This window comes from Bombyx mandarina, chromosome 04, assembly GCF_030267445.1.
Source record: "Bombyx mandarina strain Sakado chromosome 04, ASM3026744v2".
Lineage (NCBI taxonomy): Eukaryota > Metazoa > Arthropoda > Insecta > Lepidoptera > Bombycidae > Bombyx > Bombyx mandarina.
In genome coordinates, this window is record NC_143211.1 from 5297675 (window position 1) to 5315181 (window position 17507).

The window sequence follows — 17507 nt, forward strand, 5'->3', positions numbered from 1 at the left end:
TAAATAGCCGTATTATAGTTTAAAATTCATTACAGCTTTTCCAAAAGCACACAAGACCACACCTTTACATTCGACTTCTGTAAAACCCCACGTAATTTTATAACTTTTCAAACTTTCCGTGACAGAATTGTGGCAAGTTCTATAAATAATTCCACATTGGAGCCATTACTTACAGTCTTTGAAGCTTGAATTGAAACGACCCGATTTATTGTAAATTATATTTATTACACAAACACGTTATTGAATTTTTAATGTAATTTTAAAAGAGTTACAATAGAAACAATTATAACCTAAGTCATTAAATTTAAATTTCGATCCTTTGCATTATCGTAGCGCTTTTTAATTTGATTCCAGTTAGTAGGTATAACGCCACTGAATGCCTGTATGGATGGTTACCAGCATAAGGCCTATTTCTGCTACAAACATCAAGATAGGTCAATAATCATTACAGTACCAATAAAATTTTATAGTTCAATGCGGTGGGTTGCGATATTCTCGAATTCCGAAATCGCTTAAAAATAACGTGCCGTATATTAAGAGACCACCGGAACTCATAGTCATCACTATGTGTATTACCATCGATCCAATGGTGAAATATGTTATCGAAATCTCAACTGTATTGTATTCCAGTCATCACACTCTTTAAGCCGGAACATTTGATTCCCTCATTACTACAAATAGGTACATTGTGTTACTGAAAAAAGTAAAATTTTCGTAATTACTGGTGGTAGGACGTGTGGTGAGCCCGCATGGATAGCTACCACCACTCTGCCTCTTACTGCCGTAAAGAAGTACTAAGAACTCTTGTCTCAATTAGGGTGGAAGCATCAATGCTGATGTCTACGGGCTCCGGTAACCACATAGCACCCGGTGGGCAGTTTGGCACAGTCGCATCTCTAGATACGAAAATACCGGGCGTCTTATCTTTTAGGCTACGATGACGTCTTCCCTTGGGCATCATAAAATGTGTCTAGGGAATTCACCAGACAATTAGCGTTGTTTGAGTATTAACGTAATGCGATCGTCAACTGACATTTATTTAGTGGTAGCGTGAATTGTAAACTCGTGAGTATGCTCTACCATCCTGTATTTTTGTACCCTGAAGCATTCAAAGGTTCTAGTTTGAGAGGTTCGTTCAGTCGGCATTACGTTCAATTGTGACTCAAACCTTACGTCTCAAGGCGACTGACGGCATTCACGTCGTAATGTGAACACGTTGGCTCTTCAAAAAAAAAAAACTAACATCATCTCAAGCAATTACTCGGTATTGATAATGAAATATTAACAATAACAAATAGTAACATAACTACTAAAACATATCTTATTCATTATAAACTAAGTCTACATGGATAGTTCTACTAATTAAACAACAATATGTTTTACTCAATAAACATACATAGTTTATTAATCTAATTACATTAACCATTTAATTAGCACCATCATTAAGTACGAGGAATTAAGTTCGTCGCGGGCGTTATAAATACGACAGGTAAGAATGTAATTTGTCTTAATGTAAGCGAACATACCATTTGTCTTGTATATTATTATAGTTGTAATTCATTGCGGCTATAAAAATGTTATGATATTTATAATTAAAACTACGTTTAAGGTTTAATCCCCTATTTTATTCATTTTATTGTTTTCATCCGGTATACTGTTATCGTGATGGCTTAATGGTCTCATTACCAGGTCATAAAATCTTTAAAAAAAGACTTCTCGTAAATATAAAACCCAAGTCAAACAGAATGTCAGACCTCAGATACTCTTACTACTGTGTTCAAAGAAAGGTAATTATATTATTTATACTTATTATAATGAATAGACGGTAGTTCGCATTATACTGAAAATATCAAAGGTAATTCAAATATCAAGGTATTGACACCTTAGTCTCGCGGCTTTTTGGTAAGTGGCTAATTTTGGTCACCAAAAACTTTAAAGAATTTGAAATATTCGTAAACAATAAATATATTACTAAAAGCGAGATTAAACCGTAAAAATAGTTTAAATTATTTACTATGTTGCTGAGTGTTACCACTTTAAGAAAGTGAAAAAGAGAGTTGCCACTTTACTGTTTAATTTGATTTCAATCGATATTTTTTATTTAGCACTCTAACCAAATTCCATTATTGAATAGACAATAAACATGTTCTCATTCTGCGAAGAAAATCGGGTGCGAAATATATTTTTATAAATCACAATACGATTTTACAATTTTAACCACTATATTTAATTACGAAATTAATAATACTAAAGACGATTGAAACATTAATATACATATTTATATTTATAAATATATGAATCGAATAACCTAAGCGTTTCAATTATCTAATCTAAATATAATAACATATGTACGTAAATTAAAACTATTAATAAAAAATAACGTAACAGACAAACATAAAACATTATTTATTGAACCTTTTTACAAGTTACCGTAGGAACTACAACACACATCTAAATATAATTTTAATATAAATTAAGACACTTAATACACAATAGATACACTTTTTGGTCCCTCATTCTGAGATACAAAAATATCACTATTAAATAAATAAATAATTCATTTTCATATTTTCACATTTTAAATGTATTTTTATTGTGCGCCATATTCTGTGTATATTGACAAAAATACCTACATTTTGTATTAAACAAAAAAAACTGAATTCGTGTGTATCAGTAAAAAGTGGAAGCATTTTTAACCGATTTAAAAAGGAAGGTATTTTTCAATTCGGCACGTGCTTTTTAATTACTACCTTAGCTTTTAATAGTAATGTTTCCAGGCTTCCTTTCCTATAACTTACATACAGTATAGCATTTACTTAAATATGTGTATAAATGTATTTATATATACATATTTCACATTTTCCTTGGAATCACGTGACTAGAACGAATCCAAGTCACAATTAAAAATATATCTTATAAAAAAACCATAACTCGGTTCCTTTCATTTACTTGTCTCTCCGTTAACTTCGATCTAAAAAAAATAAGTAAAAGATTATTAGAACAACCGAATATCCTCAGGGCGCATACACTAGGTCATATAAGTCGCATAGTCTTTTTACATTTGGAGGGGTGAATTTGGTTTAAGCGAAATTTCGCTTAATACGCGACATATTATATATTTGTAATTAAAGGTCCGTTTTATTGGACATTATATAGTATCCACAATTCGATATTTTTAATCCATCTTCAATTAAATTTATCCCATTCAAATAGCTGAAAAAGGCTTTTAATAAAGATAATTTTTCGAAATTTGAAACTTTAAATGGCTCTCCTCCTGTAAAGTTGTAAAAATGTCGCTTAAACCAAATAGCCTTTTTAACCTCTCGATTTCAATATGAATGCCCCCCAACCATCTCGAGACATGTCGAAGTCTCAATTGAAGACATGATTGGATGAAGGGGATATGATACAATTTGTTAATTTTGAGAAAACGGGCAACAAACTAGTACTTTTTCTTCGTACATAACTCCGTGATTACATGCACTACCTAAAAATAGCCTTTAAACCCGGAGTTTTAAGGTCGCATATGGTTTATAGGCACATAACACCTTCATTCAATGTAAACACTAAAAAACTTAAAAATGGTACTTAACCCCTTCATCCACTCATGCCTTCAATTGTATTATTGTATTACGATTATCTCAGCCGTCAAACCAGTCAAAGCATGACAGCATCGCAGCAGAAATAGGCAAGCGGTTTACTGGTGGTAGGACCTCTTGTGAGTCCGCGCGGGTAGGTACCACCACCCTGCCTATTTCTGCCGTGAAGCAGTAATGCGTTTCGGTTTGAAGGGTGGGGCAGCCGTTGTAAATATACTGAGACCCTTAGAACTTATATCTCAAGATGGGTGGCGCATTTACGTTGTAGATGTCTATGGGCTCCAGTAACCACTTAACGCCAGGTGGGCTGTGAGCTCGTCCACCCATCTAAGCAATTTTAAAAATAAAAAAAAGCGGAGGTGCCTATCCGTTTTGATTTTTATTACACGACGTAGTACTTTAATTGTGGAAGCCATTCGTGGACAAACATGTCGAACCCTTAAAATTGAAGTGGTCTAATTCAAATTTCTTATTTTTTGGCAAACGTAATTGAAGAGTTGTATTTTTTTTATTTTATTTTTTTAATACTTTATTCAATACAGCTTTTAAGCGCATACCTTAGACCTTAAAGTATGCACTAGTACTACAAGAAATGAAAAGTGTAACTATGTCCTTCTCTAGATTAAAATTAAAATTTAATTTAGAAACTGATAGGATACATGTTTATAAGTCAATCGAAATATAAAACTCATTTTCTTAATTTTTTTAGTTTAGCCACTTCAATTGCAAAGTTGCGATGTGTTAAGCACGTAATATTAATTTATTTCAAAGTACCCGCCTGCTGGATTCGAACACCGGTACAATCGCATCACTCGATACGATTGCACCGGGCGTCTTATCTATTAGGCCAAAACTTCAACTGGCTTTGGCTAACTGATACGTCAGAAATAAGCAGAACAAGTCACAAGATAACTCAGGTTTTATCACCAGTAAGATAATATGCGATTACTTAATTATTATTATTTTTTGTTAGTAATGCAATTGCTATAAAGTTTTGGTCAGGCGCTTTTGTATTAATAATTACCAAGGAACGTTAATTATTCATGCATTTTAATAGGCGGGCATTTTATAAACGCGGGCTGCATTTGATACCTACATACAAACGTGTTTGGATAATAGCGACATTGGGGTAAATAATTTTAAGCCATAAGAGCTTAAATCTTTCTAAGTATACCTAACACTTATTCATAATAACATGTAAATGATTTGTAATTAATGAAATAGTATTAAATCGAAGCCTCCAATGAACACTACTCTAACTAAAAATATTGAAATTTTGGTTTTCCACGCAAATCGCTTCACTATGTTAAAAGTATTACAATTAATCATTATTGATGGGGTTCGAAGCAAGAGTTAATCAGCTAGTTACACAAAAAAACCATAAATATATCTGCAATAATAAAGATTTTATCAACTTTTTTCGTTTAAACGCGCTTCCTGTAAATCTACGAATTTGGAGTTAGCGTAGTGTTCATTGGAGGCAATACAATCACAATTATGAACCTTGTAATTGTTTTTGCGCTGTGTACAGACATTTAGGAAATACATTTTACTAAATAAACCTAGAAGGAACTAGAATTTTCATTCGGATTAATTGTTTAGTGGGTATATAAATAAAATAAAAGTTAGTCATGAGAAGACGAATCGAAGATTTACATTTCTTAAATTAATTCCATTAGAAGATAAAAGTAAGTTGTGAAAGCACAGCTTACCAAGCTTTGTAATGCAGAAAAGGTTGAGGAGCGACACAGCTTCAGTCTACGTAAGATTAGTAAAGCGGCTAAATTGCAGGACTATATACAATGGGACTAGAAAAACTAAAAAAATATATACCGTAGATAATACACAAACATGCTTAAAAAGAAAAAAAAAATGACACAGACTTTAGAACTAAAAGAAGATGTCTAGCTAAATAACCTTCCAATTCGTTATTAAATAACAAAATCAAATAAAGAATTGACAGCATGACAAAAATTGATCGATAAAAAAGATGACGTCATAACGAATTCGAAAATCGAATAAATATATTGACATAGGTATGTACGTCACAAATGAAACCAATAAACAAATAGAAAGAAAACAATTAGGACTTTTTGGCGGGAACGCGAGGAGTGAATTCTGTGATTTGTTTTATTTTGTCTGTTTAGTGTTTCTTCAGGTATAAATGTGTAATAACGGTAGTTTATTAACTGTTTAATATTTGTGAAAGTGCACAAATCTGGGAAAACGAAACAAAGCCACTGAACGTAACATCTCGGGATCCTCCAAAAAGTCCAGTGAAAAAGTCTCAGTAAACGACCACCATTTTACTGCGATTATATTTTGTAAACTTAATTCGTTTTATAATCATTTATTTTATGTCACGATTAGTTTGCTTCGTTTTTTGTTATTCATAAACTGTAAATAATTAAAACGGCGAATTATAAAAATCTTATTACTTGACGCTGGCTAATACGCAAACCGTGCAGGAGCCAAAAAATAACGAAGAAAAAGAAGAAGAAGAGAAAGCAGCTATGTAAAATCATAGACTGCACAACAACTAGACAGGTCACACTACCTTGTCGAGTTTGGCGAGTATTAGCGGCGAGGAGGGCGCCGGCGACTCGTCGATCGGCGACAACGTGCGCCGCGTCACGCCGGCGTTGTCGTGCGCCTCGCGCGGCAGCCACCTCCATATCACCGGAGTAAATAGTTCCGCGTCCATCTTGTCCGTCTGTTTCTTATCGAACAACCAACCGACCAGGGCGCCCACTATAAGCGTGCTGACGAGGCCCAGCGGCGCTATCCAGTGATACGATACCCGGAATAGAGGGAATATTGTCTCTGGATCCTGATTTAAAAATAAACGTCAATCCGGGAGAATGTAAAAATATATGGAAATTACTAAATTTCAGTATGTAAAACAAAAACGTTTAGGGTACTCACCAAATCAGAGACGGAAACGGCAGTCGCGTTTCTAGCGCATTCGGCTGTGATGTTCAGCGGCGGCGACCTCAGTCCTTTGGCGGCAGCCGCCTGAGTTCCTAACGACGTAGTGCCAGCCACTAGGGCCCCGGCTATCCCTCCCGCTATGGCCCCTCTAGGTCCCACCCACCAGCAGACCATGCCTAGCGTGAATATGCCGCATGTTGTGCTCGCTGCGATTGCTGATAGAGCCGTTGCCACACCTATCGAGCGGACAGGGTTTTTAACTTTTAATACCGGTTCTGACGTAGCGCCGGACAACCACGGATGGGGATGCAGCGGTCACAGCTCAAGGTGATTGCATATCGGTATACTCAAATATAAAGAATATAAATAGAATAGCCAAGCCTCAGTTCGCAAACTATGGAGAACATCTGTCAAGGCTTTAATAAACAAGAATTCCACATGACCACCACTGCTCTGCCAAGAGTAACTGACTATGATGGTGATGCTCAAATAATAATAGAATGAGGCCCGACAGTCTTATCAAGTAAGATCCTCTAGCCTCATTCTATCAGCGAATTTAACTTACCAAGCACACCTCCAAGTTTCTCAATGACGATCAACATGACAACGGAAACGATCGCCAGTATTCCGGTGCACAGTCTCGCGATTAGCCCCTCGACGAGCGGCCGCAGCCTTATGCGCAACCAACCCCTGAGGATATCCTCCACCGCCACCAGGGCGCATGCATTGAGTACTGCTGACAGCGAACTATGAACACAAATTTAAAACAATACTCAACTCTCAATAAAACACGAACACGTTCGCACATTTATTTATTTAAAAATTCTTGGAAAACATTATATATATACTAGCTTTTGCCCGCCACTACGTCCGCGTGGATTAGTTACTTTGGCATAATGCTAAATTTTACTCCCACTTCATTTACGTAGAAAGTGAAAATATTTTTGAATTATAGAATGTTAAGGAGCTATTTAAACCCCTATTTTGAAACATTCTTTATTGGTGCTCCACTTGTATTAGTCTTACCGTGATGTTATATAGCCGTGTGTAGCCTATAGCCTTCCTCAATTAATGAGCTATCTAACATTGAAAGAATTTTTCAAATGGGACCAGTAGTTCCAGAGATTAGCGCGTTCAAACAAACAAACTCTTCAGCTTTATAATATTAGTATAGATATACTTTTATTAAATTTCGAACTCTACTACGAGTATTTGGCCTTTCGAATTTTCAAGACAATCCACAGTGGACTGTTATAAATTAAATTGTTCACATAAATTATTGTGAATTTTTATTAAAAGTAAAATGAATACATTTTTTATTATTAACCTTGATTCAAAAACAAGTTGTAAAATATCATCGTTGTTGAATCGAACTGTTTTATTTGCGGATTTTTAAGTCATTTCTGATTCGTGTTATATAAACAACTTGTTTGTTCCGTTAGTTAGCTGTAAAAATTGCTACCAGTTAACAACAGGGAATAAAAGTTCCTTCCTTTTGTTTAGTGCTTTAATGAGTGGAAGAGCTCACGGCCCACTTAGTCTTTTTTATCGCCCTTTAGACAGACGAGCATAGTAATACGGCCCTGATGGTGGGTGGTTTCGGTCACCCATGGACTTTAGCAATTCCAGGGTCAAACCGAGCCGCCCAAATTTGCCTACCGAAAATCTTAAGTGGTTACCGGAGCCAATAGACATATACAACGTAAATGCCGCTATCCACCTCCTGAAGTGTGTTCTAAGATCTCCGTTTTTACAGTTAACGGCTGCCCAACCCTTCAAGCCGAAACGCATTACTGCTTCACGGCAGAAATAGGCAGGGTGGGGTACCTCCCCATGCGGGTTCACGAGTCGCCCTACCACCAGTAGTGTTCAGTATTTTAGACTACTTTGTTAAATTACAATGCTTACCTCAATCCGGCTCCAAACACTCCGGCCAAGAAAACACCCGCCAGTCCAGGTAAATGCTGCATCTTCGCCACGTATGTAACAAAAGCCGGCAGTAACCTATCGTCCACTAGCGGTGCTCCGCCGGGACTGCACCCTCCTGTCACCCACGCTGTCCACGCGGCCAGACCGCACCACACGCACAGCGATATAGCCAGTATCGCACCAATACAGAATATTCCTAGTGCGCTGGAATATATCACAGAGGAATGGATTCAGAAAGTCGATTCACGAGTCACAAATGATATAAGAAGTTCAGGTCTCGTATATTATCGCTCCGTATTTATCCTACACGCTAAAGGAACGGCTATTAAATTTCGTTAAAGACCAGGCAGCTTGCCGGGAATTAAATCGATAATTAGCGGCTTAAGGCTGGGATTCCCAAAGTGATCGATATTCCCAGGAATTGACTTAAGCGAAAACTGATTTTGGGTTTAAAAATCGACCTCTATTCATAATACCGAATAAGTTGCGTTACGTGTACCAATTTGCTATGTAAAAAACTGACTAATATTTTAGTAAGAAGTATCATTGTCTATTTATTTTCTTATAATTTAATGAGAAAAAGATGTCAAGCTTACTCAACTATCCAACCGTTTTTAAACAAAAAGTTTTTGTACTAATTAGGAAAAAAACTAGAGATAGAATTTTAAAGTTATTTGATTTTAGAGGGGCTTCAGTTGATTTTGAAAAAGGGGTATCTTACCCAAAATAATTTGGTAAGCCCTCAGAAAAATATAAATTTCCCGGACATGGATGCACATTGTGCGTCTTTGCCTGAGTACAACTATCGTTCATGACAATGTAAATAAATTTCACCACCATTTCATGAGTACTCTAAAATATCCAAAGGCATTACGAAAAGTATCAAGGAAGCATTATGCAGAAAATATTGTTCCAAAGAATTATTTTAAGACTCTTTTTGGAGCCGATATTTCAAATTATTAGAGGTATATAATATTTTTTTTTAACTATTATTAATTAAGATTAATGTTTTGAATTTCCGTGATTTCAAAATTTATGTATAGTTTTATACGGAACAGCTCTTTATCTCTACGTAAATCAATTACTTATGATGACCTCATAACTAAATACAACTGAACATACATTATTGACGGAAAACTCAATCTATAACCTTCATTCTATAACTTCAAAATGGGGATGTCTAATTCGGACCGTATGTTTTTTATATACCTAGATATGTGTCTCAGTTTCTCCGCCGTGACTGATTACGTGGATTCTTGTTTTGATCGCTCGGATTCGACTTCAAGGTGGTCCCCTTTTAATTGGGTTATTTTGATTGTGTAGGTACTTCGGACCATTAAAATAATATAATTGTTTTCAACAATATTTTCGATTAGCAACGAATACTTCTCACAATCTGTGGTTGAGTTTGTCCCCAATTATAATTTTACTTCTAACTTTTACTCTAGAATTCGATAACATATAATTTTTTAAGCTATTGCATAGCTTCTATCGCGGGCCTTGAGCGCGGCTACTGAATCAAGAAATTCAGTAACGAAAATAACCTGACACCCTCACTACGCCTACTATGTAGCCCACGTTCAACACATTCACACGTTGCGCTGCGTGTAGGGTTTGTGAATAAGCGCGCGGCGTGACGTCGCACTGCATGATGAAAAGTCTGCCCATCTCTCTCTCACGCGGTCTAGCTTATAAGTGTGAAGGGGACAGTTAATGTTTAGCTTTTGTTAATGTTTATAAATATAGCGTGGTCTTATTTTTATTATTGTTTTAATATTCAATTATAATTGTCTAATTGTAATTGCATAAGTTGATAAAAAATGCTGCTTTGCAATAGCTTTACCGCGGCAATCCGCGTGTGCCACACGTCTTTTTTAAAAAAATTTAATCACTATCGGATTCTTCTAATGAAATTAAATTTTAGAATAATTTATATTCGGTGCACTCTTAATAGTCCCGATATAAGTGCACCCAATAAAAATTGAATGGTGGTGGATAAGAAACTAATATTAATTTATAGAGATACTCACGTAATAGCTTTCCTTTTGGTAGAGAGGGCTATGTAACGCTGAACCATGGTCTGATTGACGGAGTTGAAACAGGTCCAGTAGAGGAAGCCGCCGAATATAGCGCCCCAGCCGGTCTGCCGTTCGTATGGCGAAAAATTCCAACTGTCCAGAGCAAAATGGAGAATAAAACAATACTTCTGATAATGGATAAGCCCTATCCCTTGATCGACAAGCGAATTAAATTGTCTCTTACTAACAAGATAGTGTAGTGTACTCAACTTGCATGCATACGGTCATGACTTATGCAAGTGTAGTCTTCGCCTGTAGCCACGTAAACAAGTCTCCATGTTTTTAGTAGGATAGCCGTCGAAGCGCTATGGTATGTGAGAAATGTAGATCTTCACGACGATTTAAAATTTGAACCGTTAAGTAAATATCTGAAGGCAGCGTCAGAACGCTTCTCTGAGAAGGAGGCAAGGCACGATAACGGCGCGGACTAGACTAGACACGTCATTTCGGATCCTTCTCCCGATAAAAATTCTCGCAATTCTCGAATCTTACTTTGACAATTGCAATCTCCCTGATTGATTGGCGACATCGATGATCGCCTTCACTCCGCCCACAGCGATGGTGCCGGCGGCCGCCACCAGGAATACTCCGATGAACATAACACCGGTCTGTACTGAATCCGTCCATACCACGGCGCGGAGACCACCCTGGGGGCCGTACATTTTTAACAAACGGCATCAATAGTATGACGCTTATTTGCTTAGTACTCAATTTGGTAACATTTAGATGTACTAATGGAAATAAAGAAAACAGAGAAGTCGATGTATTAAGAATAAGGATATTAATGCTGTTGATCGGAGATATACAAAATTTATGCACAGCGTAATAAAGACATGTAGGAATAATTAAAGATTTGGCGTGGTCTGAAGAAGTCTTTACATATTTAAAATTACCTACTGTAGCATTGCAATTATTAATTTATCGATTTCACCCATAAAACATGCAATCCCTGCATGCAAAATTCTTCTCCTATTAATTCCATTGCTCTAAATAGTTAAATTTTGAGTAACTCTTAATGAACTAAAGTTATAAGATTATGACACAAATAAATAGGTATACAGTGTAAATAGGTGTAAGTGTAAAATAAATAAGTGTTACATATACTTATATAGAGTTCATTATTGCATATTATGCGTGTTATTTTGGAGATAAAAACAAAATCAGCTACTCACTAATACTGTGTAAAGCCCACATATGACAACCATAATACCACCTACGGCAAAGACATTGAATCCTGTCACTGGAAAAAAATAAAAAAAGTTATAATACTGCATATGCTAAATTAAAAAAAAAAACTACGATGAAATATAGCCCTTATTTGTAGATGCAACAAGGCAACTGGATAAATATAGATACTGTTCACTTAATATGAAGCTTATAAATATAAAGATACATTAATGTCAAACATGCAAATTAATATTATTTATGAATAAAATGATAAAGGTACGCGGTTATGTGCGCAACACGCAAAAACAATTGGATAGATTTTTACGATTTCATTTGGTTCTACGAGTAGTATAAAAATTCTTCTACATATATTATATAATATATTATTAATTTGTAAATGCGTTTACTGTAATGACCGATAGATGGCGTTATTGGTTATAGGTATCGCGCTGCGTTTACGGATATTTTTTTTAAAAATACATTTCCGAGCTATATTTTAAAATTCTCTGATACAATGATACGGGTATGACCAGGCATGCAATACAAATTGAGATAGAAAAATTGTATGCTCATGCCCTAAATTACATCGGCGAAAGGACAAACTAAATATTTCGACAGCTCATACGATACAAGTGTCGATCTTCGCAATAGACCTCCACAATCTGTGTGCTTAGTGCGAGTATTTTAACGTCCACGATAGCGTAAAAGTTAACCCCATTTTGTATGCAGTTGGAACAGCGCCCCTAACGGGAAACGTAGGCAAACGATCCCATTCCATACAAATATGAGTTAACTCTTACGCTAAAAACGATTACGCTAAGAACGTTAAAATACTCGCACTAAGCACACTGTTCCCTTGTTGTTCCGTGCAAACTTCCTCTATTCATTATTTTACTTATCTGCTTTTTAGTTCTTAATATCTATCTGTCTTACATCATGCATTTCAGCATAAAGGTCGGGACAGTCATGCTTGTTTTTTAATCTAATCGCCGGCAGCTTATTCCGGCTTCACCTAACTCGAGCTCACGGGGCTCACCCTGAGAAAATTTTGCTAACATCTGCCCTAGCAGTGCTAAGTTGAATCTACCGATCGGAATCGCGACCGACTGAGAAGATCCGGCGATAAACTTAGTAGGTTGTGTCCACGGAATAGATAAATAAGGGTTGTGTCTGCGCGTTAAGTTGCACGGCGCATTCGACAAGTTCGACGAGAGCAGCGACCGATCATTGCTGCAATGGAACTTCGACCTATTACCTCAAGACATATGATATACATTTTGTATATGGCCCACCCATTTTCAGAGGTCATCTCTTCATCTCATAAAAATACACTTGAATTTTTTATTTAATATGCGCGTAGAAAATACTGTATGCTAAACAACCACTCATTATCACGATGCTCTTAAATTATCAAAACACACAAAAAATACGATAACTAGCATACACATATTATATCATTTCCTAAAATTTGAAATTATTTTGCCTCCGACACTCGCTTATCGCGGAAAATTTTATTGCATTTACATAGCTGTTAAATTTTACCTATTTCCATTCTAAGAGTATAAGCTGCGTACAATTTTAACAATCTTAAGGTAGATTTTCCCTAAGCCAAAAATAAACTGTGCTTGTAAAAGATGAAACTATCAATAAACATAGTCTATACCAGAGTCATATATATGTATTTCACTTAGAACATATTTTGCTTAGAGCTTCATAGTGATTTTATCATCAGGGTTGAATTTTCAATTAACATGAAAAAAACAAAATTACACTTCCATGAAAACAAGAATTCAAGTCTGTTATTACAATTCGGTTGGATTATAACTTACTAGATAGATAAATAGCTTTTATTTGATTGGATCAGATAGAATATAGATCAGATAGAATATTGGAATGAAGTCAAATCAAAATAGTTTCTTTTTTAGACGAGGGCCTACCGGTCGGATTGTCGGATTGTAATACAAAGGACGGTTGTCTCTGTATTTCTATGTCCCATAGGGAATGCTCCGAGGAAATGTCCGAGATGTTCTCATCGTTAGTTCATTTTACAACCACTTACAACATTTAGTTCATTTTACAACATTTTACAATGCTTTGAGGAATTGTTTGTGATGCTATCGTACAGCCCGCCACCTGAATAGAGCTCATGCATACTACGTGGAGCCATTTCGTTCATCCACAGTGCGTTTCCAGATATCTTTTTTGCAATGTACCATCCATTTGGAATGAGCTCCCCTCCATGGTGTTTACTGAGCGCTATGACTTGTCCTTCTTCAAACGAGGCTCGTGGAGAGTACTTAGCGGCAGGCAGCGGCGTGGCTCTGCCCCTAGCATTGCTGGAGTCCATGGGCGACGTTAACCACTCACCATCCGATGTGCTCGTCTGCCTACAAGGGCAATAAAAAATAAAATAAAAAACCACACGGAACCGCTGCGCTCAACGTCGCTGCGCTGAACGTCGCGACGACACATTCTTAGAGAGCATTTTTAACTAGTACCATCGGTAATAAGATCCAACAGTTTTTCTTTGTTAAACGAATTTGAGGATAATCCTTCGCGGTAGTTAGCGACCTGATTGTGGCCCTACCGGACGGACAGAACGATCTCTTGTCAACAGAAAACAAACTTATAAAAAAACAATTAAAACAAATACTATGTACTTACATTGATTAAAAGCTAATGCCGGAACATAAACAACCATCGGTAGAAACAACACCTGAAAAGAAACCGATGATAAAGTTTTTTGTGCTGTTAACGCGGCGCCATTTTCATTTACCAAATAAATATAACCTGAGATAATATGTCTGAAACAATATTTACTTTTTTGATTAGATGTTGTATGAAAACAATCGTATCATAATTTAGAAATATACCGTAGTCAAGAGAATACGAATTAAAAAATTCAAGTTTTGTCTTGATTTTTATTGTCTTTGTAAATTACAACTTTATTTTATTATCTTTGTAGGTAGACGAGTATACAGCCCACCATATGGTAAGTGGCCTCTGTCGCTCATAAGCATCAGCAATTCTACCTGTAAATATCCTTTTTATATTATACTCCTTGTAAATCCTATAGTTTGCTAGTGGTAGTTAGTCTTGTGAGCCTGACCCTGCCTATTTCTACTTGCGGCATTTACGCTGTTATTGACTAAGAGCTCCAGTAACCACTTATCACCAGGTGGGGCCTGAGCTCGTCCACACATATAAGTAATAATATAAGAACTATATATACACGGAACTATATCTACATATGAAGGTTTGCAGCGATTTATTGTTGTTGTTAGAAATTACTTAAGCTAATTATTAATACCTTATAAATGTTTTGATTTATACTGTTAATTTGTAAGTAAACTAAATAAATAAATAAATATACGAGTATATGCGCTCTCTCAATCAACAAAACAATTAATTTCATTAAATCTTATGATTGTATGAATCGGTCAAACAACAGTAGGTACGTCAAGGCACCGATTAATATGTTTTGTGTTAATTAACTATTCAATTGAAAGTCTTGTTTCATTGTTCTGTTTACGACGTCGAAGTAGTTAACAGTGAGCGATCAAAGTTCGTTAATTATGAAACAAGCTAGTTCTCATAATAGATAATAACCAAATCAATAATTGTTCAGGTTTGCGTCCGAGCTATTTCTGTTCGAATTAAATTCTTTGTATGAAATGCGTGTATTCGAGTCTCCAGATAGGGAATTCCAAATGCGTGAACTATTTTCCTGCTTTTGTAACGTCCCCTGTACTATTTTAGACAAACTGTGACAAAATACCTAGTTCGTTTTACAGTGCCCATTGTTCGGTTATACTATTATCGTTACAAAAATTAGACTTTTTGTTGAAAGACTCGCGAGACGAAGGGCTCGACGAGCGAATTAACCCACAGACACAGCCCACTGAGTTTCTCGCCGGAGATTCTCAGTGGGTCGCGTTTCCGATCCGGTGGTAGATTCTGCGAAGCACAGCTCTTGTTAGGGTTCGTGTTAGCAACGACGTCAGGTTTGAGTCCCGTGAGCTCACCTACTAGTTAAGGTTACGCTGAAATAGCCTCTCAAGGCTCTCAGCTTAGGTAGGAGAAGAAAAAAAATTGCATTGAAAATGGTACACCGCGACGTATCGGAATACTATCTATGAATATGAAACGACTTATGAATTCAAATTCAACCTTGATCTTTTTTGTTGTCAAAAACAATAATAATTGGAAACGTTTTTAAGTTTTTTTTTTATTACAAAATATACCCAGACGAGCTCACGATCGACCGCGTGTCATTTGCTTCTGGAGTCAACAGTCAGTAGATAGTATTATCCACTAGTTTTGGTTTCCAACACTATACCACCAGCCAACGGAGCCTACGCGAGGCCGACCTAGACCTTGACATTATCAGAATACTCAACAAGAGTACACCGATCGTCTTGCCCTAATAATAGGTATTTGTTACTTCAAGTGCTTACAAAATAATAGCAAATATATCTTGCATCTTTAAAACAATCTCTCATTAACAACAACAATTGACAGGAATTCAATTCGATACAAACGATGTTGATCTTCTTCGCAACCGAGCTACATCGAACGTTCAAAGTCCACAAACAATACCCTATACATCAGTACATGTATGTATTAAGCGAACGACCTCTATTCTATACACTCATATATACTGCTGATTCAATCATGCGCAATCAAATCGAGGTCTGTAAATAGAAAGAAGTAGGTATAACGCACAATGAAGATGCTGTTTTTTTATTAAACTCATCTATATATTAATACGTGAAGCAAAAACTTTGTATCATTTTTTACGAATATTGCGCGGACGGAGGAGTATGAAATTTTCCACACTTATAGAGAATATAGAGAAGAAGTGCACAATGCTAATATTTTTAAAAAATAATGCATAAAAATTACATTAATTCAATAAAGAAAACATTACACACACTACATACCATTTATTTGACGCACACACGCATGCATACTATTTATTTTCAAACTTTTGTTCTTGTCGTCTGTTGTCAATTTGAGAATAGATTAAATATTGTTTGCTAGATAGAAAATAGATGAAACTAAATAGAACGACTCCGAAAACAATATTAGTAAACTGTTACCAATTGAGCTTTAAATTGAAAAGAAAGTCGCAAGCGTTTTACATTCAGTTTTGAATAATGACGTCAATATTCACAACTGTCATAGAAAATTTAAACCACATTTTTTTTAAAAACAACAGAGCAATCCCTCTCAATTCCGGATTACTAATTTCTGAAATACATGTAATTATTATATTTAATTTTAATAAACACGATACCCATCGTACTGAAAAACTAACTGTAGACCGATATAAGCGGTCGTTATCTAATAAATTTGGATCTGAAAAACAGGGGGGAGTATGAGAAACGCCCAGCATAGTAATAAAAATATACTGCGACCTTTCAAATGAATACAAAATACCGATAAACCACAAAAAACCATCGATGAGAAGAGATGTTATTAAAATAATCATTTATAAATAAAAACATCACAATGCTTCATATCAAAAAGTTTATAATGCCTGAAACTTGAACTTAGCACTTGAAAAACCAATTAGAGGTTTCATTATTAGGTAAATAATAGTGACTTACGATATATCTGTTACGATATAATATACCTAGTCAGGTCATAAATTCTGTCACATGTTTAATGTAAAATAATTGAAACAAGTTTATTCATTATATAACCATTCATATACCAAAATGAACTTAACAAAACATAGATTCTTATGACACTAAAGTTTATTCAAAATTACCTTCGTGATTTTGAATACAGACCTTCA

The 17507-nt window shown here is 35.7% G+C and overlaps 1 protein-coding gene across 1 annotated transcript in view; it reads right to left on the reverse strand.

Annotated features, from left to right (window-relative positions):
- Nucleotides 1–204: 204 nt before the first annotated feature.
- The window catches only part of LOC114245875 (sodium-coupled monocarboxylate transporter 1), a 46812-nt gene continuing 29509 nt past the window's right edge, over nucleotides 205–17507 (reverse strand). Inside the window, exons 5-13 of the mRNA XM_028178182.2 lie at nucleotides 14369–14420; nucleotides 11710–11777; nucleotides 11030–11184; nucleotides 10490–10630; nucleotides 8439–8663; nucleotides 7096–7277; nucleotides 6525–6766; nucleotides 6157–6429; nucleotides 205–2971 (exon numbers count right to left, since the gene is read on the reverse strand). Coding sequence (XP_028033983.2) covers nucleotides 2942–2971; nucleotides 6157–6429; nucleotides 6525–6766; nucleotides 7096–7277; nucleotides 8439–8663; nucleotides 10490–10630; nucleotides 11030–11184; nucleotides 11710–11777; nucleotides 14369–14420 — 1368 coding nt within the window. The 3' untranslated portion in view covers nucleotides 205–2941. The remainder of the gene's footprint in view (nucleotides 2972–6156; nucleotides 6430–6524; nucleotides 6767–7095; nucleotides 7278–8438; nucleotides 8664–10489; nucleotides 10631–11029; nucleotides 11185–11709; nucleotides 11778–14368; nucleotides 14421–17507) is intronic.